The sequence below is a fragment of the Ailuropoda melanoleuca genome, chromosome 5, assembly GCF_002007445.2.
Source record: "Ailuropoda melanoleuca isolate Jingjing chromosome 5, ASM200744v2, whole genome shotgun sequence".
Lineage (NCBI taxonomy): Eukaryota > Metazoa > Chordata > Mammalia > Carnivora > Ursidae > Ailuropoda > Ailuropoda melanoleuca.
In genome coordinates, this window is record NC_048222.1 from 62887611 (window position 1) to 62913539 (window position 25929).

At 47.7% G+C, this 25929-nt stretch overlaps 1 protein-coding gene across 1 annotated transcript in view; it reads left to right on the forward strand.

Moving 5' to 3' along the window:
- Nucleotides 1–25929, forward strand: part of EHD4 (EH domain containing 4) — a 79926-nt gene that overhangs the window by 13645 nt on the left and 40352 nt on the right. Inside the window, exons 2-3 of the mRNA XM_002913202.4 lie at nt 6366–6542; nt 15227–15324. Coding sequence (XP_002913248.1) covers nt 6366–6542; nt 15227–15324 — 275 coding nt within the window. The remainder of the gene's footprint in view (nt 1–6365; nt 6543–15226; nt 15325–25929) is intronic.

Sequence of the window (25929 nt, forward strand, 5' to 3'; positions counted from 1 at the left end):
GTAGCAGCCCTTTCTGAGAACGCAGGAAAAGGAGAGCCAGGGAGAGCCAGGGGCCAAAGCCCGTCTAATACACAGGATGCCCGTGCACAAGCTTGTCGGCTGTGAGCTGCGGCGATGCTCGTCTCTAGTCTTCCTGTGGCCTCTTGTTCCCTTGAATTCTTGTTATTGCAGATACCACCACAAAGTCCCTGGAACTCGTAGCTCTGGGAAAGCCTCTGATACAATAACGTTTAACACAGTTGATCAGCCTCGTGCCTGTAGGTGACCCATTTTTGTGCATCATACCTCAGGATCCACTCAGGCTCTCCAAGGTTGCTGGTTTTGAACCTCATCACTTTCTTCACACTTTGTTCACATTGGATACCCCGTGTCCTGGTTGTTCTTAGTTCCCTCAGTGCATCTGACACGTGCCTACCCACCTGGCAGTGTGACATCAGCGTACCTGAGTTTCCCCATCCCCTCATGTAAAACTCTTCTAGGCAGGCAGTGTAGACTATCATATATTAACTCATGTGTCCGACAGGTCCTACTTAGGGTGCCAGCAGCTGGGGGCTGTGTGGGACCCCAACACTACGGGGCTGAGCCTGGTGTAAAAGCAAAAGCCTTGGGCCAAGAAAGAGGAGCCCCGACTCCAGTTCTTGCACGGCCACTAGCGAGTCTGACCAGCTAGTCTTTGCCGGCTCTAATCCTCAGTCTCTTCACCTATCAAGACATGTGGTTGAACCAAATGATTCCTAAGAAGAGTTTGGGACTCGAGAGTTCTGAGTGTGTGGATCGTGTCCCGCAGGAAATGACAACCTATCAGAAAAGAGGAGATCGGCCCACAAACAGCACCAATACCAGCTGTTCTGGAGGAGCTCCACAAGGGAAGGGGAGGTGGGGAGTGGCCAGAAAAAAAGGTCCTAGAGTGATCAGGGAGGGAGGACTGCCCGAAGGAGATGACCCTTTACAAGGTAAATTAAAGAGCAAGTAAGATAGATGGTAAGAGATCATGAGACATGATTCTCTGCCAGACCAAGGGAATGAAGTAAGGGAAGTCAGGGGCAGGAATTTCAGCCTGGAAGAGACTAATCAAGGAGGGAAGAAGGCCTACAATAGGTGAGGAGCAAGAACCCAGAGCACAAGGCAGAAGGGGGTGGCTTGCAGGGAAGTCACTGGGAAGGACTGGGTTGTTGGTCAAGGCTCTCTGATGAAAGTGGTGCTTTAGAAAAATAATCTCGTCCTGCAAGGCAGATGGGGGAGAGGGAGGCTGGGAGGCAGCTGGGCAGGACAGAGGGACCAGAGCCCACATGAGGTGTGATGAGGAGACAGAAAAGTGAGTGAGGGAGGCCAGAGCCAGATGGCCACCTGGATGAGGGCACGGAGAAAGCCGGTCAGCCCCCGGACACTGGTTCCACACCTACTGTGTTCCAGATGCCATGTTAGGTGCTAGGGTACATTGGTGAGCCAGACAGACGAGGGCCTCCCTCTCAAGGTGCTCCTAATATCCTAGGACAATGACATGCCAACAGGAACATGGCAGAATGTCAGCTCTTGATAAGTGCTTTGATTAGGTTACGAGGGGGGGACAGGGAACCAGACTGGAGAGGCTCCTGTGTCAGGGAGTTCCCCAAGGAAGCACCATGTGCAATGTAGATATCTGGGGTTCAAGCAATCCCGAGGCGGGAATGGCCTTGGCATATTGAAAAGGTGGTACAAAGGCCAGTGTGATCGGACACTCAGACACTCGTTATTTCAACAAGTATTTATTGAGCACCCCACCCATGTGCCAGAGATCGTTCCAAGCATGTGGGAAGCATTAGTGAACAGAAGAGACTGAAAGCCCTGCTTAGGAAAGCATATACTCTACCAGGTGGAGGCAGAGAATAAGTCATAGATATAATACGTGGATTTGGTATTATGGTAGAGCCATGGGAAAGAGAAAACAATTTTTTCTTCTAATTTTTTTGCTGTTATAGATAATGCCGCAACAGACATCTCCATACAAAAATCTTTTTCGTGTATCTAGGATTTTTGCTAAGGATAGATTTCAAAAAGGAGAACTACCCCTATCTTAAATGCTTTTAACAGAAAGTATCAAATTGCTTTTCAGTGAGGTTATACCAACTGATTATTCCACTAATATATATAAGGGTTTTTTTTTTCACTAACCCTCACCAGAGTTGGGTATTACGAGCTCTTTAAAGTGTTGATATATTATGTCTTTAATTAGTATTGCTTTGATAATGATATGGAACACTGAATTTTGGCTTTTTATCATCTGTGAGAGAGAGTATCACTAAGCAAATTAAGAAGGTAGACAAGCTATACAAGAGCCCTTCCTAGTTCTTCTGTGTCTGGGACCCAAAGGTGGAGTGATTTATCAAAGTTCAGAGGCATCTTTTACTTCAAACTGACTCACATTAGCAACATACTTTAACAAGTATTTGTCAAATATAAACTGAAATATATTTAAGTATATAAATTATTTTAAAAATAATTTATTAAAGTTCTGCCTGGCAGGGTTGCCACTTAGGAAGTTCTAGCTTCTATTACATTATGAATTTGAAGATAAGAAACACCTGCTCTTCTTTCAAGAATTTCATACTTTAGGTTTTTCCTTGAAACCCCTATTATTCCAAGATTAGTGGGGTTTGTTGTGCTTTTATATAAACCTATATATTTATGTATACATCAAAAGCAATTCAGACTCTCCTTGACAATGATGGCCTGACTTACACACCTTTACATGTGAGTTACTTCCGTGCTGGGGACTCACTGCTGAACCATGGTGTCCACATGCCCCTCCACCCCTGCCTGGGCCCCATCCCCACCTCCCGAGGCCTGGAGCTGGGCTCTCCTGCCCAGGCCTGGGAAGGTGCTGAGATGGGGCAAGATTGCAGAGAGCCACCCAAGGTGGGACCTAACACTGGGTTTTCCACCGAAAGGTAGTGCTGCAGTTCTGGTTTGTCTCTTTGATTGGTGCGTGTGTGTGTGTGCATGTGTGTGAACATTGTAGGCTATCTTGCAAGCCAGCCATTGCTGTTAACACAGATTTCATGGGAGAGTGCCTGTCAAGTTTCAAATCAACAATTGGACCTGACCCTTTTGTGAGAACTGCGTGTGCTGCAGGGAGCCTGGTGACATTGACTGCTATTCTTCCAAGCCCAGGCCCCCCTCAGTGGTCTCTCTTCCTCTGTCCCAAAGATCTCCTGGCATAGCATCATCCAGGCCATGGGGCATGGAAATCAAAGTGGATTTGGGAGGGGTGTGATCTGGACTTGAATTCTAGCTATGCTGATGAATGACTTCAGACTTGAGATCCCAGAGTGTCTGTGAAACCAAAATTCCACATTCATATGTGTATATGAAACCCACACACTCTGCTTACACTCTGCAAGTACTGGAGTTTCACAGGGCATGAGATGCCATTGCTGGCTTCTATCAGTATTTCTAAGATTTGTGTGAAATTTCATAAGAATCTGTAAACGTGAACATTTCTACTCCTAAGGGTATTTACTAGTATAGTCAGTGCCTGAAAAAGTTTAGAAATTATTAAAAAATTAAATTTGAACATGTTTTGAAAAGTAGCTCCTTTTCTCCCCAGCTTTTCTTTAGGGAGAATGGAGAGAGCTGGCCCCTTGTTGTTAGGGCAGCCCTAGGACCATGCAGGAAGACAGTGGGGAGAACTCTCCTCCCTCACTTTTGAGGAGAAACAGGATTGCAGTGTCTGTAGCCGGGACAGTCTGCTTGAGGGCGCTGAATTCCCCTGGTGCTCCTCATCTCCAAGCAAACCACCGGCTCAAACCCAGGTTTAAAACATTGTCTGGGGGCGCCTGAGTGGCACAGCAGTTAAGCGTCTGCCTTCGGCTCAGGGCGTGATCCCAGGGTTGGGATCGAGCCCCACATCAGGCTCCTCTGCTATGAGCCTGCTTCTTCCTCTCCCACTCCCCCTGCTTGTGTTCCCTCTCTCGCTGGCTGTCTGTATCTCTGTCGAATAAATACATAAAATCTTTTTTAAAAATTAAAAAAATAAATAAATAAATAAAACATTGTCTGGAGAACGCCTGGGTGGCTCAGTTGGTTAAGCCTCTGCTTTCGGCTCATGTCATGATCCCAGGGTCCTGGGATCAAGTCCTGTGTCAGTCTCCCTGCTCAATGGGGAGTCTGCTTCTCCCTGTGCCCCTCCCTCCTGCTCATGCTCTCTCTCTCATAAATAAATAAAATCTTTAAAAAACCAAAAATAAACAAAAAACATTGTCTGGAGACAGCTAAGACCTGGAGTCCAACTGCCTGTGTTCCGTATCCACTGAAACACATTTCTTATTGTGTGACCTTAGGCAAGCTGCTTGGCTTTTCTGATGCTCCAGTTTTCCCATCTGTAAAATGGGAATAATGTTAGTGCCCACTTCAGGGTGTTACGGGGATTACACGAACAGCTGCGCATGTGGAGGGCTTTGTACTCCAGGTAAATAACAAGCACTTGGTAAAAGCTGGGTGCTAGTATCCGATCGTTTTTTCACATTTCCTCAAAATTTAGGTGACATATTTAAATGTTGTCTATTCTGGTGCTTCACAACTTCACAGAAATGTAGAAACTTCAGATGACATAAAAACTAGCAATGAGATCAGTTAAATATTCGGAATATAGCCTGGTAAGGTGGCTAAAGAATTTCAGTTTTATTGGTATAGAAAACATGGGTGCCTGTGATGACCTAATTTCTTATTCTTAGAAACATGGCAAAATTGTGTTGGACAGTTGAGAGTGCAGTCCCTTCTGTCCCAGGACATAGAATCAGGGGTTCAGGGCCTAAATTTGATCAGTTGGAACATTTTAGAAATAAACAGTTTAGGACTAAATGGGTTGTTGGCTGCAGGAATGGGGAGCTAGAGAAAACTGTGCATATTCATACCCTTGAACTTCTTTCCCAGGGTCAAGGGTCACCACCCTGGGATGCTTGGGACATGGCTCCCCCTTATCACCTCCAACAGGGATTCCTTTCCACGCTCCCCATTCCCAGAACGTGCTCCCATTCGCTGTCAAGCGTTCTCTGAAGGTGTTGCCTTTCCACCTGTTGCTTGGTAATGAGGGAAATGTATTCCAAAGTACTCCTTTCTTGTTCCCCTGGGCTGCAAAGGAAGGAGGGAGTAGTCTTTGCCCAGCCCTCCCCCCATTCCACATATGCATAAATACAGGGAAGTGTGGTTCTTCTTTGTGGAAAGGAAATCTTGGTGGGGAGGGAGGGTCTCCGAGGGAAGTGAAGTGCTGGCGGTGGAAGGCCTGGTGGGGAGGAGCGATGTTACAGCTCAGCCATTTTCCACAGAAAGCAGACATTCCCCATCACTTTTCCCCACCATCTCTGGCCACCTTGCCCCACTCCAGCCATATCACTGAGCCAGTCCTTGGCCTGTATCCCATCAGTTGATCTCCTCGGCCCCCTGAATAGGAACCCTCACTGACATTTGCTAGGCCCACTGTGCAGTTGTGCAGGTTGAACTCCATGAGGGCACTGGGCAGGGGAGCATGTGCGGGGTAAAATCCAGCGAGCTTGCTAAGCTATGAACCCTGGTGCAGGGCTGTGGCTGCCTGGAGGAAGGGGCATCATTTTCCAGTTTGCACATTGGGCGGGTAGTGGCCCCAGTGGTATCTAATCTGAACTGCATACCCCCCTCCCCCCTTCTTCAACCCCCATCCGCCATACAGGGGAATTCTTTGGGGATTGGCTTTCATGGCCATGACCTCAAGGAACCCAAGGGAGCTGTAAATGATGTGCTGGCCTCACTGATCACTAGTGACAAGGAGGGGAGATGGTTCATAATTTCATTCACTACACTGAGTGCCCTCTGTGGGCAGGCACGGTGCTGGGCGCGGGGCTATGCATCTGGCCGTAGGCATGGGCCTGCCTGCAAGGGCCCACAAGCAGAAAAATGCAGTGCCCCTGGTGAGCACCATCATGGCTGCAGGCACAGGGTGCCCGGCGCCCACAGAGGAGGTGTGCCCAACACTGGAGGGACGGGGACACTTCCCAAAAGGAGGTGGGCCTGAGCAGGTTCTAGCAGGATGTCCAGGAGCTGGCTGGGTCCACTTCCCTGGGGTGGTGTCTATGGTGCCAATGGAAGCAGGAACGGGAATTGTGCTGAGCAAAGGTACATTTCAGAAGACCCAGAAAGTCTGCAAGATGCCTCACCTGTGACTAGGCCTCAGTGGGGAGGGGAGGTAGGGCTGAGGTCTCTAGATTTTAAGCTTTGAAAATCTGTCATTAACAAAAGAGTAAACTGCCTGTCATTCTCCTTTTCTTGGTGGTTGTATTTCTAGGCCCAGGAAGCTTTCTGGTCTCTTGCTTTGTGACAACTTGCTAAGTTTCTTTTCTGTTTCCCTCTCCCAGATACTTACTGGAGCAAGATTTCCCAGGCATGAGGATTGGTCCAGAGCCCACCACCGATTCCTTCATCGCTGTGATGTACGGGGAGACTGAGGGCAGCACCCCAGGGAACGCTCTAGTCGTGGACCCCAAAAAGCCATTTCGAAAGCTTAGTCGCTTTGGAAATGCTTTCCTGAATCGGTAAGGACCAGCAGCCTGCCATCTTAGGTCAGGTTGTTTAAACCTTTACTTTGAATTCTTGCCAATTATGTATAAAGTTTCAAAAAACAGAATGGAGCAAGTGTATTCTAGAAGAGAGAAGCTATAAAGAATATGCTTATTGTACTCAAATATTTGAAAAGATTATCATAGAAAATGGTCATTTACTACCTATTCTGGGTGGCTTCAGAGGAGAGAGCTGAGGCCTGGGATTGGATGTGATAAGGCCACACAGTACAGGGAATACATTTCTAATAATTTCAGCTGCTCAGAAATGGATCAAGTTGCCTTGTGAGGCAGCGAGCTCCCCGTCAGTGACACTGTTAAGTGGTGGCTGGATGGCCACCGCTGAGGCATGGTGTGCTGGGGACTCCTGTACTGAGAACTTAGCCCAGAGGACCCCTGGGGTTCACCTGACCCCCAGATTCAGCCTGTTGATTATTCCAAGACAGGTCACCTCACCTGCCCCTTATGCTTCTCACTCCCAGGCTCTGAGCTGCTTCCTTATTCATTAAGGCCGGGCAGGGGAAAGAGAGGCAAAACAATACAAAAGTTACATTTGTGACTTGGTCCTTCTATGACAGAGGTGAAGTCGTGGGATGGCTGAGGTTCTGTCTTAGCTGGAGCTGTGTTTCGTTTGTACTGCCCTGTACCCCCTCTCCAGAGCTCCCAATGAAACGGGGGGTGTGGACGCAGGGCACCTGCCCTCTCGGACTGACCTGCTGTCCCCTCCCTCTCCTTCCTCCTCTTTGCCACTCCTAGCTTTTTGTTTTGTTTTGTTTTTAACTCTCTTTCTTCTCTCCTGCCCTACCCCTCGCCCCTCCATTCCTCTCTTTTATGAGTCTCCTGCCTGAGACCAGTTACTCTGGGGAAGTGGGCTGTGGGGGTGCAAAGCCAGGGAGGGGTCATCCAAACAAAAGAAACTGCACTTCTTTTTAGATGGTTTAGAAAATAGGAACGGATCCTCCCAGCCAGCTGCCGTCCTCCCAGAGGCTGAGGTGCCTCATTGCCCAGCTCGGGGAGGGGGTACCCCTCACAAGGACAAGGGGAAGAATGCTGTGTCCAGGCGCTGTGTGGTGGCTCTGCCGAGGGCAACCCAAGCAACCTCCAGAGATGCCTCTGGGAGAAACCGGACTTGAGGGGCTTTTTGATGCTCTTATCATAAATCAAAGGAGGCATCCAAATGGCATCTGGGGAATATGGCAGTAGGATAAACAGAAATCCAGAGATGATGTAGATGGAGTCACAGAGAAGTTCCATCTTGCTGCTGACAGTGATTTTCAGAATACTGTCCAGATGACTTTTTTCCACCTGCAGGATGCTCTCTGGGAGGAGTTTCCTCCTCATCTCCAGAGAGGCCTCGGTTGGCACCAGAGCCTCTCCTGTGGGAGAAGTAGGGGTTGAGCCCAGGCGGGAGAACACCAGAGGGTCTCCTGAGACAACTGAGGGGAAGTGGGACAAAAAGCTCCCCCATCAGGGCCTCCCGGGGAGCCCTGGTCATGGAGCAGGCAAGAACCAGGCTTCCTGTCCCAAGATGGGTCCTGGAAGTTTCCAGAGGCCTAGAAAGTGCAGGGCATAAGCTCCTTCTCCATGAGAGACTGCCCGGAATCCCATGGTTTCATTACCACTGCCTTTAGTCTTACTCTCTTTTTGCCTGACAAAGGCTTAAAAAAGAAACAAGCTGCCACTTTTTTCACACTCCTAGTTTGTGGAGTCCATATTCACAAGGGGAAACCCTGGAAAAATGGCCATCGGCTTGTTTTCTTTTGGCAGTTGGTTTACTTCCCTAACAAATCTATCTTTTTTCAAATGCCAAAGATGCAGCAGATGAGTATGGAAAAGAGGCATTTAAGAAAATTTTGAATGGCAGGGCTCGTGATCTGGGATCTAAAACTTGCTGAAAATAATCCATGCATTATATAATCAAGCATTAATTGAGAATACATAGAAAATATTAGCAAATAATAATATGGCACTTACTGTATGTCAGAGTTCTAAACTTTACTTGTATGTCAGCTCTAAATCTTCAGCAAACCCCTGTGACCTAGGTGCTGCTTTTACTCCCAACGTAGACAGCGGGAGTTGATGCATAGAAGGTAATTTAACTTCCACACGGTCACTCAGCTGCTAAGTGGCAGTGTTTGAATTGGAACTCAGACCATCTGGCCCACAATCCCTACTAGTGACCACTGGACTGCCAAAGGGTGTGACATTTGGACTGAGAATCACTGCCCCCTATCGAACTTTGAAGGCTGTCTTTAATGTAGCCCACGAACAATGATGATAAAGGTGATGATTTTGTCCCCAATTATAGATAAAAAATTCATATACACTACTTTTTCTGGGTTAATAAGACCCAGAAAAATGGCTATTATGGCCATTTGACAGATGAGAAAACTGAGAGCAAAGAAGTAAAATGACTTACCTAAGAAAAGGCAGAGACAATATTAGAATTCAGTTTCCTCTTCCCTTCTGTCCACCACCCTGCACCTCATGGAGCACTGGCAAAGAAGAGTTTCAGTTCCAGCCACACTGGTGGCCACGCATATGTGAGACTCATGTGTAAGGGACGCGCCTCATTGCACCTAAGAGTAAACAGCATGACTAAGTCACATCCACACAACAGTGCTGTTGTTTCAGCCAGTGCTTGCGAAAGAAAAGAGTCATTTAGTGTAGGGCGCTCAAACATGTGTATGTAATTATAGTGTCCCTGTGGGAACACCGGCGGGGCTAGCTCTAGCGGCAGGCAAAGTCCTCTTTGCATCACATACTTCTGGGAACAAGGTCAAAATACAGTACTTAGTAGGAATGGGAATTGGTTGGTTGTCTGCAAGGGAGAACTTTCTCCCCCCATCCACCGAGCAACCTACGGCCGGCCGTTCACCCCTGGGATAGTCTCATTACCCTGGCGCTCTCATTACAGGGCATTGGCTTGAGGCTCTGCCCCCAGGGGCATCTTTAAAAGAGGTTAGTACTTTACAAGGTAGTACCAGGTGACACCTGGAGGGTGTCAGCCTAGAAGCCTTAGGCAAACCCGCGCAGCCTGAGTTTCTACGCAGAAGGCTGGTTTCTAAGAAAGTAAGGGAGGGTCTAGGGAGCAGTTCTGAGAAGAGAAGACAAATTCCCAAAAAGGCAGCTTCAAATTATAGAAATTCCACACTTGAACAATCAAAGGTGTTGAGTCCACAACCTAAAGAGTTCTGTGGAAACAACCTATGCTCCCTTGCCTGGAAGAGGAATTCCCCAGTCGGGCCTGTCTTGGAGCCGCTCTGTGGGAACGTGGTCACTGAGGCTCCACGGTCTGGTACCCGGAGGCAGCTCCAGCTTATGCAGGGGGAAATGGGTGACGCGCAGCCCCCAGGGCACGAGGCCTTGGAGGCACTGCGGATCTTGGTTGGTTCCAGAAGTGTCCGGACTGGCTCTGACATTTCCCTCCAGCAATCTGCTTTTGAACTGGATGTTATGTTTCCCCTCAGTCCACTTTTCTAAACATGGTAGTCTTTTTTTTTTTTTTTTATCCAGATAGCTGTGAGCATTGTATTTAGTTTAGGATCTAGTTTAATTTTAAATGGTAGTCTTCCACAGAAGAAATTCTTAATCTCATTTCCTCGTTGCCTCTGTTTCCTTTTGAAAAATGACTTTAACCAGTGGCCCTAGGGATCGAAATTTTGAAACTTTCTGTCGAGCTGAAGGAATCTGAATGGTACTTCCAACGCACCTGTCCTTTTAGCCAGGACTGATGACAGCGATGGTAAAATACAAACCCACTGGCTCACGTTGGTGTGAAGATTTAGCAATAATAGAATATATTTGTGTATTTTTGGACTTATACTCTATCTCTCACCTCTCTGTAATTAAATGAAGCTTTAGTAATAGGCTTTTTTTATATACATATTACAGTCACTTAGTCCCATTGGAGTTTTTTTTTTTTTAACTGACTTCCCACAAGCATCCAGCATCAGTCCAGACACATGCGGGCTCCATCAGCTAATTTAGATGGAGGGGAAAAGAGGCTTTTGCCAAGAATCACCAGCAAATCTGTTACTTTCTTTTTAATATGAGTGATGAACTGGTTCTATTGGTTTATTTGTTGGTTTTGTGGTGTGTTTATCCATCACAAACCCCCCGAAGCTCTTCTCATTAATCTTTAACCTCAGGATTTGTGGTGGCTGCCAGGTTATGAACCACCGTTTTTCACTGGCAGCTGCCTCTACGGTCCCGGTCCTGAGAGTCCAGAAAACCAGCTTTACCCCCTGCACTCGAGCAGACCTTCCAAGCACCCGTGCGTTGCTGTTCTCGCTGTGGCAGTCAGGAAAGAGAGGCTTTGGTTTAGAAAAGTACATATTTGCAGGGCGCCTGGATGGCTCAGTCGTTGAGTGTCTGCCTTTGGCTCAGGGCGTGATCCTGGCGTTCTGGGATCGAGCCCCACGTCAGGCTCCTCTGCTGGGAGCCTGCTTCTTCCTCTCCCACTCCCTTGCTTGTGTTCCCTCTCTTGCTAGCTATCTCTCTCTCTCTGTCGAATGAATAAATAAAATCTTAAAAAAAAAAAGTACATATTTGGGTTGCACCAATGAAATTGCCAATATTCAGCCAGCCTTGACTTGTAGAAGTAGTGATGCGATAAGATTCTATCTGAGGGGTTAGCTGTGGGCCTCTTCTAGTCTGGATGTGAAAGCCTGGGCAGTGGAAGGTTCGATCCGCTGTTTGTGGCAGGACCATATAATGATAATGATTGTGGGTTGGTTGTCAGAGACTTTCTGTGTATCGTGTGCTCTTTACTGTGCCATCTTAGGAAGTCATGTGCACTCTCTGGTCCCTCTCTAATCAGTCTATGAGCCAGGGTTGAAGCTGCCTCATACTCTGTCCCTTGTAAGCATCCAATATTATCTGAACCTGATGACAAGGTGAGAGTTCTTGGGCTGGCAGAATTCCTCAGACCCCTAGAGCTCGCAGTGTGCGTGAGCAAGGTCCTCTGACTGCTGGCATCTCTACCCTCCAGCAGTGGGCTGAGAGCACGTCACAAGGGAGCCTCTGGTGTGGAGTTCCAGGGCTGTGGCACGTCACTCCCTTGTTGGGGGATGTCGCCCTCTGTGATAAGGTGCACAGTAGTGGTCCAGATGCACGAAATGGTGGTAGCAGCCTAGTAGTCGAAAACCCCAGCATCCCAGCTCCATCACTTACCAGCCGTGTGACTTGGCAAGCTGTGGTATGTGCCCCTCTGTGCCCCAGTCTCCTCCTGTGTAAATGGCAGCACACAGCCCCTACCTCTCAGGTTGTGGCAAGGATTGAGTGAGTTAAAATGTATACAGAAAGTAATTAGAGCAGTGTTTAGACACATAGTAGGTGGACAGTAAATGTGCCATTTTGTTACTTTCGCTGCTGGATATCACTGCCTTGTTCGGAAATCAAAAGCAGCGTGAAGGTACTGCCTGGTTCTTTTGAAATGTTGGTCATCAGATTGGAACGTTAGCATTTAGAGGCCATTTTAAAATCCCTGCCCCTCTCACCTCCCTGTTTTACTATGCAGCAGGACCGGACAGCCCAGACGATTTCTTGATCCAGCCCTCTTTGCGCTGCTACCCCTGAGCTTCCTTTGGGTGTGGGAGTGGCAGAGAATGGGGGTCAAGCGCAGAGTTTGTGCCCATCCTCCCCTCCTTTTATCAGAGAACAAGATGCCTCAGGGCAGTCCTGGGTGAGGAGACACTCGCTCCTGGGCTTCACCGGCACAGGGCTGCTTATTTCATGAGACCCGCAGAAGGCACAGGGCGCAGATGCGCTTACGTTAGTCAGTCTGGGAAGGGGGAGGAAATCCGTCTTGGGAGAGCAAATCTGTGCTTGGAAACATTTCAGCACACAAACGTGAGCAAGAAAAGCCTGACCTAGGGCTGACTGTAATATACCCAATGAAGAACCTTGCCTTTCACCTTCCTTTCTTAGAGCATGAAAGTAAGACAGGATCGCTGTAACAGCATTCCATTAGGGTTTTTTCTGATTCCAATATAATTATTTAAGAAAATGTATGTATGGTTCTAACTCCTCATGCATGAGGCTTGCCGCCACACAGGGGTCTGAAAGCGGACTTGTGCTCTGTCCTCCCTTGCCTCACCACCCCTCCTACCCACCCCCTCCCCGTTTTTTTTTTTTTTTTTTTTTTTTTTTTTTTTCTGCCTCCCTCCCCTTCCCCCCCTCTTCCCCCTCCTCCCCTGTTTCTGCAGTTATCCCTGCCTGCCCCCTTGTTTATTGTGTGGTCAGATCACCACATTCACCACATCTGACCACATCTTGTTTTGTGGTATACAGATTTTGCCTGATTTCGCCTCTGCTGTTGTGTCAGGAGGCATGCGAGTTATTGAAAGTTTGTCACTTTGCAGAGAGAGAGTGGACAGTTTATACTTTTTGGATGCCTCTGTTAAGTTCACACTAGAATCCAGGGTTTTTGTGTTTTGGAAAAATTGATATTGAGTGTGAGCTTGTGGTTTTGGAGAAAGGTCAGTCTCTCACAGGAATACTTTACATAAGACAGTTTCACATACATGCAATTTTTCAGCATTGTCAAATGTCTCAGGCTGTCTAATAAAAAGGATGGGACTGTGATAAGAGACTGAATCATTACTGACAAGAAATACGGTCTACCGCAGATGTGCTCAGAGCTCTGGTCCTACCTCAGCTCCAAGCATCGAATGTGGTGGTTTTTTCTCTGTGGACTTAGAAAGAATGAATGCTTGGTGATCTCTCTGTGCTTCATTTTCACAGATCTGTTCTCCCAGTGTTGGGCAGTGGGGTTTATGGAAAGGTCTGGAGGGTGCATGAGGGGCCCGAGAAAATCAGAAATGAGGGGTTCTCTTAAATTACCCTGACCCTTTATTTTTAACATTGTGAGGTTTTTAACTTTATGGGTTGAGTTCTACTCAGCTGACGTCAGAAATATTAGGTTGCCGTCTCCAGCCAGCCATGCATTCATGGTGCGACCTCAAGATGTCCTAACTACTTTGTGCTTCAACTTTTCCAGCTGCAAAATGATCGTATCTTTTGCTACATCACCCTGGGCTGACCTGAAAATATAGGAAAGAATGTGTGGGAAACTTGTCCTGAGCACCTTCAAAGAAAGCTATTTTGAAATGTCCTTAATTGTACCTCTTGCTCAGGACGGCCCACCTCCGGCCCTGGGGCCGTGACCCCACCCTGGCCCTGGGGAGGGGAGGGGAGGGCGGCGTGACCCCACCCTGGCGGGGTGGGGGGGTACTGTGCCATCCACGTGTGCACTGTGAAGGCTGGCGTGGCCGCCCTGTCCTGCATTCCCAGCATATTTACTTTCTGAGTGATCCCACCAGTTCCACTGAATGGAAGAATTGAGCTTGCACTGCGGGTTTTCCAGCTTTCTGCCCACATAGATACAGAAGTTAGCCATTTACAATACAGGAAGAGGAGAGGCATTCTATAGTTTTTGCCTTAAAACAGACTCAGCGGGACGCCTCGGCTGCTCAGTTGGTTAAGCGTCTGCCTTTGGCTCAGGTCATGATCCCAGGGTCCTGGGATTGAGCCCCACATCGGGCTCCCTGCTCAGCGGGGAGCCTGCTTCTCCCTCTGCCCCTCCCCCTGTCCCTGCTCGTGTTCTCTCTCTCTGTCAAATAAATAAATAAAATCTTAAAAAAAAAAAAAGTCTCAGTACCTACTGGAGATCCACCTTGGGTGGCTCGGCTGTCTGGGTGAAAGTATCAAAGTGTTTCCCTCTGCTACTCTGGAGTTACTCACTATTAAAGCTAGAAAGGACCTCACCGGTCCCCATCCAAGTGTCTCTATTTACACATAAGGACACAGGCCCAGAGCTGGGAAGCTCTTGTCCAGGGTCCCACAGCAAATTATTGGCAAAGGCTGAGCTGAACTTGAACCCAGTCTGCTGACCTAAAGGCCAAATTTTCCTCCCATGCCACTCTGCTTCCGTGAAGCTAAAGCAGGGCAGCTGACTGCAGGGGGATAGGGATGAGAAGGAAGAAATGAGGCACCTGGAGGATTTGGGGTGTTGCCCACAGGTGCTTGCCCCATGCTGGGCCTGCAGCCACATGGGCACCAGACTGGATGCTGAGTCCCCTGGGCAACAGTGAAAATAGGCCCCAGTACTTTCACGGTCACACTAGGGAGTGGGCAGCGTGGCTGGACAGGAAGCTTGGGGTACTCCAGCACAGTGGGGCAGTGACCCCGAAGGGGGCATGGTGTGCCTGGGAGAAGAAGTCCAGGACGCTTGGACAAGCAGCAGCACGGAGAAGGGGCAGACGAGGCTGATGGGCTTTGGATCAGGCTGACGTGGGTTTAAGGCCCAGCTCTGAGTAATGCTGAGTAAGTTACTTCTCCGACGTTAACGGGAATTTCTTCCTCAAGGGGCTACTACGAGGAGCAAATGAGATGGTGTTTGTAAAATATCTACGTGTTCGGTAAATATCAGCTAAGATCAAAATTAACAGTTAAGGATCTGGTGGCAGAGAGCAGCAGGTTCCTTCCCATAGCTGCCCCCGGGCCAGCGTCGGGTCCCCGTGGGCCAGTGGAGGTGCTGTCAATCCCCTGCACGCCCCCGCTTTATGGACAGTGTCAGTGAGCTCGAGAGGCCAAGGAGCTCCCTCGAGCTCGGAGATGTGCAGTTCCTGATCCCGCCTTCAACCCCTTCTTTCCAGATTCATGTGCTCCCAGCTGCCCAATCAGGTCCTGAAGAGCATCAGCATCATCGACAGTCCCGGCATCCTATCTGGGGAGAAGCAGCGCATCAGCCGAGGTCAGTGCCCACCCCCGCCCCTCCTCTGGCATTGCCAGGCCTCCCTGTCATGTCAGCAGAGGATTTCTGTCTCGAGGGGATTCTATCCACCCCCACCCAGGATGCCTCCAGCACCTCTGGACAGCCCAGGGTCCAGAGCCGGGGGTGGGGGGGCGCAAGAAATAGCAGGAGGCATAGAAAGCATCAAAGGTTCTGCATTTCAGTTAATTTTCTGGAGCGGTAGCTGTCATCTCTTAGTTCCTTTACATGCTGCCGTCTGCCACGAGCTCCTGCCTCGCGTAATTCTTCTGAGTTTGGGGCGGGGGGACATACATATCGCTACTACCCATTCCCTTGGACACATGACAAAAAATAAAGGAGACGAGTAGTCACTGCAAAGGAAAGAAGCCCTCCCGCCGCTCTTCCTACCTCCCCTCTCGGCACACGTCCCACGCCGTGGCCTCTGCAGCCGCCCCCCCCCCCCCCCCCCCCCCCCCCCCCCCCCCCCCCCCCCCCCCCTGCCCTCTCCCCCCCCCCCCCCCCCCCGCCCCGACGTACCAGCCTTCCTCGTGGCACCAGACACTGCTCCGTATGCTGGGGACGCAGCAGAAACAGGCCTCAGGCCTGCCCTCAAGGAGCTAATGTTCTGAGGGGGAAGTCAGACATCGAGCCAGTTATCACAGGGAACTAGAAAGTAAGAACTGAGATGGAGCGTCCATCAGGGTGGAAGAGGAACAGGTCTGGCCTTGCCGTGTTGGGAAAGACTCCCCAGTGGAGGCGACATCAGACCCAAGACCTAGAGAGTGAGTAGGAAGTACCTAAGGGAGGCCATGCAGTGGGGACGGAGAGACTGGAAGGCATTCAGAAGAGAACACGGAGCATAGAAAATGCTTGAGAAGCGACGCCTGGGCTTCTTCAGCCTTCAGAAAATGAGGCTGAGCCATAACCATTTCTAGGCCTTTACGTGGTTAAACAGATGGGCCTGCTGACTTCCCACCCACGCTGGAGAAGGGGCCCTCGGGGGTGGCCCGGAGGACATGGCTTACTCACAGTGAAGAAGCCTGAGTGGGAGGGCACCGGTTCGATTCCCGTTCGATTCCCACAGTCACAGAGGCGGGTCAGGTTGCCCTGGCCCTCGAAACAAAGGCCAGTCCTTTGAGGCTTTGCTGGGAGGGAGAAGAGGGAGCAGATGACTTGCTGCTGTCACTCGTCCCAGATAAGTCTTCACAACCCCTTGACCAGCACGCCAGTAAAGCTGTGTTTAGAAGTGCCAGGGATGAGCGGTGATGTGTCTGGGATCACAGCCCGGGGTTCTGGCCAGGCAGTGAACTCCCCCGGCACCCGTGACACAGAAGCTACACAGGCCCTGGGGATACTCGCAGGAGCTAGAAAGCAAGGTCTGCGAGATGGGTAAAGAAAGGCTCCTGAGGCTTCTAAGCCCTCGTTTCTCATGGCATTTTGGGAGTGCTGACTTTGCAGCCTCCACGGACTCTGGGAGAGCTGGGTCCTGCCTTGCTGGGCCTTCACCCTTCAGTGACTTATAGAAAAAAACCAGCTTAATACCTTTTTGCTCTCATAAATATCTGTTAGTTTTATTTTCTGTTAGAAAAGTATTGTAAACGTAATGTTTGTTGTAAAGGATTCCATCAATGAATAGGGGTGTACAAAATCTGTCACAGTTAACAGTTGTTAATGGTGTGTTCCAGCTCCTTAGGGACTTTTTCCTGCACATGTGCAAACATATCATATCTTAACCGAAGTGCCATTTCCCAGCACATTTTCTGCAACTTGGTTTTTTTGCCCTTACAGTCTATCACAGACATCATTCCATGTCAGCATATTCAAACTCCTTTATTCCTCTTAACAGCTGCTTAGTTTCCTTCAAAGGGACATAACAGTTTATTTAACTAATTTGTGGATATCGTGATGGTTAGTAATTTTCTACTGTTACAAAGAGTGCTACAGAGAGACATCATTTTTGTATCTTTATGCTTCACTGCCAATAGATATTTTTTCAGAGCCAGTTTAGGACCACTCATTTAGCCCCATAAAAGTTGCTCTGCAGGTGAAATGTTCTAAGAGGAAAGTAAAGCAACCCCAAGTCCCACAGCCTTTCCAAGCTGTCCGTCTTTTACTGCCGCTATCATTTGGCCAATTCTCACTGTCCCTATTCTTCAGGGCCTGTCCTTTGCTCTGTAGTTACAAGTGTCTTTCAGACTGTGGCTCCTTTATGGTCATATAGCATGACAGACTGCTTCTGGGAGGCTTTGAAGACCAGTTCTTTTTAACCCTTTCTAGCAATCTGACTCACATCCTGGTCCTGCTCATGACGGCATGCGCTTACTCACATCCATGCCCAGAAATAGCACATACGGTTCCAGGGGTCGGTGCTCGGCGGCCCTTGCCGCCCTGACAGCCAGAGCAGCTGGTGGGCCAGGGCCAAGGACTGCTAAGGATGATGGCAGTCTGCACCGGGGCTGACCTGCCCGAGCTCGAGTACCAGCCTGTGTTTGGGATAGTCGGTGGCTCGAGTCCCTCGGCTGTCCGTTTCCACACATTAGCTCCAAAGAGTCTATATGATTTCAAAGCTGCTTCGGCTTAACCTATTGCACACAGTGCCGCGTTCCCACTCGTCCACCCGCTGCCTCCATCCCTCCAGCCTCGCCAGGCACGGCACCACCTTCGCCAGTAGCTTGTGTCAACATTGGAGGAGGGAGGAGGTACAAACTGTGACCCCCGCAGGACATTGGAAACTCCTGCCATTGACTTTATTAGTGGGGCTGTGACTTCCTTACGGGTGTCCTGTCTCTAAAAGAGGAAAGATGGCAGCCGCTGTGCCTTCTGCTTGTCCCGTGGTGCAGTTGGTGGATCAACTCTCAAGAAGCAGAGGCTCGTCAGGCAGATCTGTCTTACACGTCTAAAGGGTCTCTCTAGGTGTACGTCCGTAACAGCAGTATGAGAACAGCAACCACGTGGAGCCCTTGCTATATGTCTACACTGTGCTCATCTTTTGGGATTTGCCGTCACATTAAACCTGCTTATACACTGACAGAAGCTCAGCCCTGGCCAAGGAAAACCCCCCCTGCCCTCCCTCCCCGGAGAAAGCAGAGCCTTCCAACAATCATGAGAGCTCTTTCCCCAGCAACTAGGCAGATGGGTGACTGAGCTTGACGTCTGGGGAATGGACACAGAAAACACTGTTGTCAGGGTGACACTTCAGGAGAACAGGTTCAGAGGGTGATTGCTCCAGGTTGTCGCTGAAGGCTGCAGATGCTGTGGGACCCAGTCCACCCTCCAGCTGTAGGACTGTGCAGCCCTGGCTGACTGCGAGAGCATGCTGGACAGGCGGTGCGGCCGCAGGAGGAGGTGGGGAGGGGCTGGTGACTGCTGAGCCCCCCAGGAAGACCCGCTGACTGCACCACACCCAGAGTTCTCCCTGTCAGCAGGGACACAGTAGACGGCGGGGGGGTGCAGCGTCGTGCTGCCTTGCTGGGTCAAATGGGGAAGGAGGGACTTGAACTTGGGGAGCTGGCCTCACATCATCATTGGCATCCCCCACGCACCCCTAGGGCACCTCCCAGGTGTCCAGAGCTCTGGGGACCAGAGGGTCAGTGAGGGTGTAGCTCTAGGAAGGAATCCTGATGCCTTAGTGGTGAAAGCAAAAATGGGGACTCTGAATATGAGGTTCAGTAACATAGCTCAGCTCACCAGTGGCTCCATTCTTCCTGGCTCATTCCTCTCTCATGACGTCATAAGCCTGCTTCCTTTTTATCCGGTGCCAAGTAGAGGGGGTAGGTGTGATTACAAGAAGGACATAGCATTCACAGTCATGGCTCTTCTCTAGGCCAAAGTCGTAGGTGATGGGAAGAAACATTTGACGTTTCTACATGATAGTTCATATTCTGTGGTGTCAGGTTTGAGGCAAAACATGGCAGATCCACTCTTATGTTAGAAGTGACCTTTACCACAACAGGTGTTAGCAAGGATGTGAAGGAAAGGAGCCCTCTTGCACTGTTGGTGGGAATGCAAACTGGTGCAGCCACTGTGGAAAACAGTATTTTTAACTCAGAAAGTTAAAAATGAAACTACCCTATAATCCAGTAATTGCACTACTGGTATCTACCCAAAAAATACAAAAACACAAATTCAAAGGGACACATGGACCTCTATGTTTATAGCAGCATTATGTACAACAACCAGATTATGGAGCAGCCCGTGTGTCCACCGACTGGTGAATGGATAAAGAAGATGTGGCATACACACACACACACACACAAAAGAATATTACTCAGCCACTGGAAAGAATGAAATCTTGCCATTTGCTACAACATGGATGGAGCTAGAGTGCATTATGCTAAGCAAAATAAGTCAGAGAAAGATAGTAACCTTATGATCTCACTCATATGTGGAATTTAAGAAACAAAACAAACAAGGAAAAAAAAGAGAAAGAGACAAACCAAGAAGCAGACTCTTAATTATAGAGAACAAACTGATGGTTCCCAGGGAGAGGGAGTGGGGGGAGGGGGGAAATAGGTGATGAGGAGAAACAAAAAAGAAAGAAGTGAGCTTTACCAAGTAGGATGTGCTCAGCACATCCTTGTCCTCAGCAGAATCCTAACATTGCCCCTAGAAGTCAGATCACTGGACCCCTCGTGTCCCTACTCTGTGCTTCACAGTAGAATAAGAAGGCATAGACGACATTTGGGGAGAGCGCCACCTAAATCCATTTGGGAGCACTAGAAATAAAACCCACCAAGGTGATTGATTTTGGAACAATTTTTAGTATACTCCATATGGAAACCTGTTACCCTTCAGATGTTCCTTAGTTTAATTATAGTTAGCAGAAAATCTTTAGGAACAAAGGATTGAGCTTGGCTACTAACCTATAGCTTTCTTGGCTGACATAAAAAATATCCATCAAGCCCGGATAAAAATGTTCTGATGTATTTATAATAATTTTATTCTAATCAAGTAATAGCTAACTAAAAGTCCGAGGAACATTTCCTGATTCTTTTCTTGTAGCCAATAAAAGAATGTTTGGATTCTTAAGATTTTCTAAGTTATCTTCTTGAAAGGTGTGAGTAAAATGTGAGTTGGTTCACTCTTAAGAAACATCCTTTGTCCCTGATGACAGACAGCATCCAGGTTTTTGACTTTATGTGATGAGAAAAGAGAGCACATTTACCCACACATCCCTATTTTCATTCCCACTGTCTTATTATTCTGGCTCCTGGCCTGTTTACTTCCTAAAATACTGTTTATCCCTGCTGATCCTAAACATCATCTGGGACTTATTTCTGGACTCAGGCATGCGCACAAGTATGTTCCCAGCTCCTGGTACGGATCCCTGGGCTCTGGCTCTAATCACAATGCACCAGTCTGACAAGAACACTGTGAAAAATTCTAATGTGGCAACTGTTGTACTTGTCCATCTATTTAACATATAAGCATATGTTATGGAAGGCACTGTTTTAGCAGCGAATAATTATTCCTGTGGTTTCCTGAAAGGATGAGGTTTTTTGTCGCCTTCAACAGACTTCACTTTGGTAACAAGAGTAGTACAATTTTTCTCTTTTAGAAATGTAAATAACTCGAAAAAAAAAAAAACTCTTGGTCTGAATTTTCCAACAGCTGTGCCTATTCCTCCAAGACCAGTACCTGTCAGTTGAAAATTTGAGAGCATCTTCTGATGTTTAAGTCCTCCCTTAGATAAGCCTTTCTCATTTTAAGTCAATGAATGAAACTGGGAAGATAGCAGGGGCAAAGGGGGGCAGAAAATGTCCTGCTAGTAAAAGCAATAAATTACAGTAATGTATGCAACAGAAGGAATCGACATATGCTTCAGATAACAGGACAATCACATTAGCTTCAACAAGCATTGATTCATGTTTTAACATTTACATATTGACATCCTTAAGTCCTCTTACTTTTAACGATGTTAAGGAAAGCCTTCAAGAATAAAAAGGGCATCTGTGGACATGACAGGAAATGTGAACAGGCAGTTTCAAGGGTCTGCCAACTCAGCAAAGGCACCCAAACATAATATTACAAAAGAACGGACAGATCTGGGGGCATGCAGCTCCAACCTGGAATTAATGACAGCGCAGAAAAAATAGAAAAGGTGCATGCAAACCATAATTAAGGAAGCACACCTACTTGACACGTCTTTTGAACTTACAAAAGGCCGGAGTTTGAAGGCAGCCCAAGAAAGGAGAGAGAACATTTAGGGGTGTCCTGATAAAACTGACTTCCCCTCTCAGGCTTTTGGACCCGCAAGGCCTAGGGAGGAAAACATACATGTACACAAAAAGGAAGGAGTCTTCTCCCTGAGAGACCAAGAAGGCTTGGAGCAAGATGTTAGCCATGGTCAACTGCAGCAAAGACCCTTCCAAGAAGCTGGGGAGACCGAGAGCTGAAGAGACTTAGGAGGCCAGCAGCTCCCTGCCCAGGGCAGGGATGGCAGGTGGATCCTGTCCTTAAGGTGGGCTGCACAGCCTTGGCTGTGGGTGTGAGCGCAGAGCTTCATGAAGACTTTCTGAGAGGGGCCTGCTAATGCCTGCTGAGTACCCCTGGAGCCAGGATGTTCAGGCCTTACTTGGGTAGAAATAATAACTGAATAAACAGGGGTCGGCAAGTCAGCCTTATCCTTTCCCTCATTCTGGTCGCCACCAATTACAGATATGGCTCAGGACCATCCCAGCTTTTCTGCAGCACCAGAGACTGCGATCACATGAGCTCATTGGACCTGTGGCCCCCAACTCCCCATCCTGTGATTGCTACGGGGTTTCTTGATTTTTTGTTTCGTTTCTTGGGGTTTGGGCCTAATCACAGTTCATGCTCTTTTAGCTCCTCTCCTTGTCTGTTGTGGCTCCTCCCAGCTTCAAGGCATTCCCAGGCTTCATCAGCATGCCCTTGAACCTTCACCCTTGGATCCAGAAGTTGGGCGAATAGGGCCCAGGGGCAAGCCTTGAGGCACGCCAATGGAGACTGCCCTCTAGGTCGACAGCATCTCATTAAGGAACAAGTTCCACTGAGGTGTATTGAGCTCTTGTGTGCCAGGTACCAGGCTGGGAATGGGGAGCGTAGAGATGAACAAGGTACCGCCCCTGGCCTGCAGTGGTTACAGGCTAGTGTGGTCATCTGGCCAGTCACTGATGCACCCAATTGTTATAAAAGAAAGGTGTCACCTCAATAGACTTGTTACCCGTTCAACAAACAGTAGGCCAAAAAATGGACACGGTCATTGCCCTTATGGAATTCATGTTCTGATGGGAGGGTCAGGCAAGAACAGCAGGTAAACAAATGAACAAATGAATAAATCCTTGTAAATAGTGGTGAGGCCAGGAAGGAAACAGATGAGACACTGAGCACAATGAGAGGAGCTGACGTGGAGCTGCCCACTCTTGGGAGGTGGGGAGGCCTGGGGCTGAAAGCCTAGAGGGAACCAGCCTTCAGACTAGGGCGGGCGAAGTTTTACAGGTTTTGACTGACCACACTGTCTGTTCAGATACTTCCCACCTGATGTATAAGGATATATAAAATAATAGACGTTTAGCTGTCAGATACTTACACATGGATTTCAGTTCCGGAATATTTGTGTTTTCTTTCTCCCCCTCACCCCCGGGGTCTTTTCTGTGACCTACATCAATCGGTCTGTAAACCCAGAATGAAACAAATTGCTTTCCTGGGTCCATTCAAGGGATGGAAATCCTGAATGTAGTAGAGCGGGAAGCACGGGCAGTGGCTTTGCGCTCCCTGGGTCAGCTCAGCCGTGTACCTCTCCTGTGGCCCCAGGGAAGTCGTGAGTCTGTAAAAGGAGGGTAATAATAGTACCTCACGTGCCATGCTGTTGTCACTGAGTTCACACATAGAAAGCAGAAAACAATGCCCCGCCTAGCACACAGCAAGTGCTCAATACATGTTAGCTGTTCTTGCTACTTTCATCATCTCCTTGAATTAGTGTTGTTGTTATTGTGGAAGGCCGAAGAGTTCTCAAAGGCTGAGTTTAATCAGACTTCATATCGGTTTCTTGCTTCTGAAAGTCTTCTGTCTCATAGAGTAGGAGGAATGTTTGTCAGGTTGTCTGAAATATAATTTGTTGTTCAGGGACTGAATATTCTATTTTTAGATAAGTGTTCCTACCTTTTTTCCACGTATCTCAGTCATTTTATTGATGATTAGCTTTTAAATTTTTTGAAATCATATGTCTCTCTAGCCATAGAAAAGAGATACCATCTAATCGATAATCCAGTTTAAAAAATATTTGATGGAAAAGAATTTTAAAATAACAGATATATTGTGCGTGTGTGTGTGTGCGTGTGTGTGTGTGTGTGATCTTTTCGATATCCTTTTATTTTAGAAGTGATGGTATAAAAAGTGATACGTAATGTTAGGGGCATGCGAGAGACTATTCATTCAACACACATTTAGATTGCTTATCCACTGGGTGGCAAGGACTGTCCTAGATGCCAGGATTGAAACTGAGTTAGACGCAGGCCTTGGCCACGGTGCTCATACTCAGATGGGGTGGATAGTCCTGCAAACAAGTCAGGTCTATCCTGTGTGTTACAGGAGTTCTGATCAAGAAGTGCAGTGAGCGGGAACCCCACCAGCCCCCAGTGGGAGGTAGATAATCAGTGAAGCTACTAAGAGAAGGGGCTCTTCTTCTCCCCCTCCCTTTTTTTTCTTTTGGATTTGCATTGTCTCTCTCTCTCTCTCTCTCAACAATTTAGTAGGTTTTTGATATATTTACAAAATTGTGCAACCATCACCAAAACCGATTTTAGAACATTACCATCAACCCAAAAAGGAACTTTGCACTCATTAGCAGGGACTATCAATTCTCCCCCACCCCCCAGACCCTGGCAACCAATAATCTACTTTCTGTCTCTATGGATTTGCCTATTCTGGACGTTTCATATAAATGGAATATGTGGCCTTTTTATCTGGCTTTTTTCACTTAGCATTATGTGTTCAACGTTCATCCATGCTATAATAGGTATCAGCACTTCATTCCTTTTTATGGTTGAATAGCATTCCTTTGTATGGCCATGTGACATTTTATTAATTCACCAAGTTATGGACAATTGGGTTTCCACTGTTTTGGCCATTTTGAATAATGATCCTGTGATCATTCATGTCCGAGTTCTTGTGAGAACATACATTTTCACTTCTCTTGGGTATTTACCTAGGAGCAGAATTGCTGGGTCATCTGGTAACTTGGTGTTTGGAGGAGCTCAGTTTTCCAAAGTGGTGCATCATTTTACATTCCCACTAGCAGAGTACGAGCGTTCAGATTTCTCCACATCCTCATCAACACTGTCGTTTTGATTAGAACCATCCCAGTAGGTATGAACTGGTATTTCATTGTGGTTCAATCTGCATTTCTCCGACAGCTAATGATGTTGAGCATCTTCTCATGTGCTTTGTTAGCCATTTATATATCTTCTTTGAAGAAACGTATATGTAGATTCTTTGCCTATTTTTTAAATTGGATTATTTGTCTTTTTATTGTTGAGTTTTAACATTCTTTATGTATCCTCTATACTAGTCAGATATATGACCTTCCAATATTTTGTCTCATGTCCTGGGTTGTCTTTTCGCTGTCTTTATGATATTGTCTGAAGCACAGAACTTTTTCATTTTAATGAAAGCTAATTTATCTATTTTAATTTTTGTCACTTTGCCTACCCCAAGCTCATGAAAATTTAATCCTATATTTTTTTCTGAGAGGTGTATAGTTCTAGCACTTGCAGTTAGGTCACTGATCCATTTTAAGTTAATTTTTGTATATGGTGTGAGGTTGGGGTTCACCTTGATTCTTTCACATGTGTATATTCAGTTGTCCCAGCACCATTTGTTGAAAAGACAATACTTTCCTCCATTGAATTGTCTTGGCAACCTCGTTGAAAATCAATTGGCTATAAATGTGAAGGTTTATTTCTGCACTCTCAATTCTGTCACATTGATCTATATGTCTCACCTTATGAAGCAGCACATCTTGATCAGGGCTTCCAGGTAAATGAGTGAGTTCATCAGCCAGGAAGCTTAGGGCCTTATCAGATAGGATAAGGATACAGTGAGATGATGGTATGAAGCTCCTACCATAGCACCTGTCTGGTGCATAGTCAAGGGATAGATAACCATGGCTGCCTTACTATTTTTACCCCTTTCTAAGGAGCAGAAAGGGTATGTTCAAGAACAGGGGGAGATGTGTGAGCTGGGGCTGTTTGGAGGAATGTGCGTTGTGCATGTGGCTAGAATGTGGGCATGTTGGCGGGGGGGAGGTACACATGACAGGAGACTGGGTTTTGTCCTGAAGGCTGCAGAGAATACTGAGGAGTGTGAGGTAAACGATGACATGGTGGAGAATTCTGTTGAACAGGACGTATGTCTTCAGGCTCAGATCATGAAGCCATTTTTATGTTTAGAGCTTGAGCTCAATGCTTGTTTCAGAGCTTTGTCTGAATTTGGCAGCAGCAGAAGTGTCCATCCCCAGGGAAAGGGGCTGACCACCGATGATTTGTTGGCAGATCCTGTTTTCCGGCAGTGCTAAGGCCAGTTGGGGTGTGAGGTCCTGGACACCACTCACTCCTTGGGCCTCCAACAGGAAATCCTGGTTCCTTT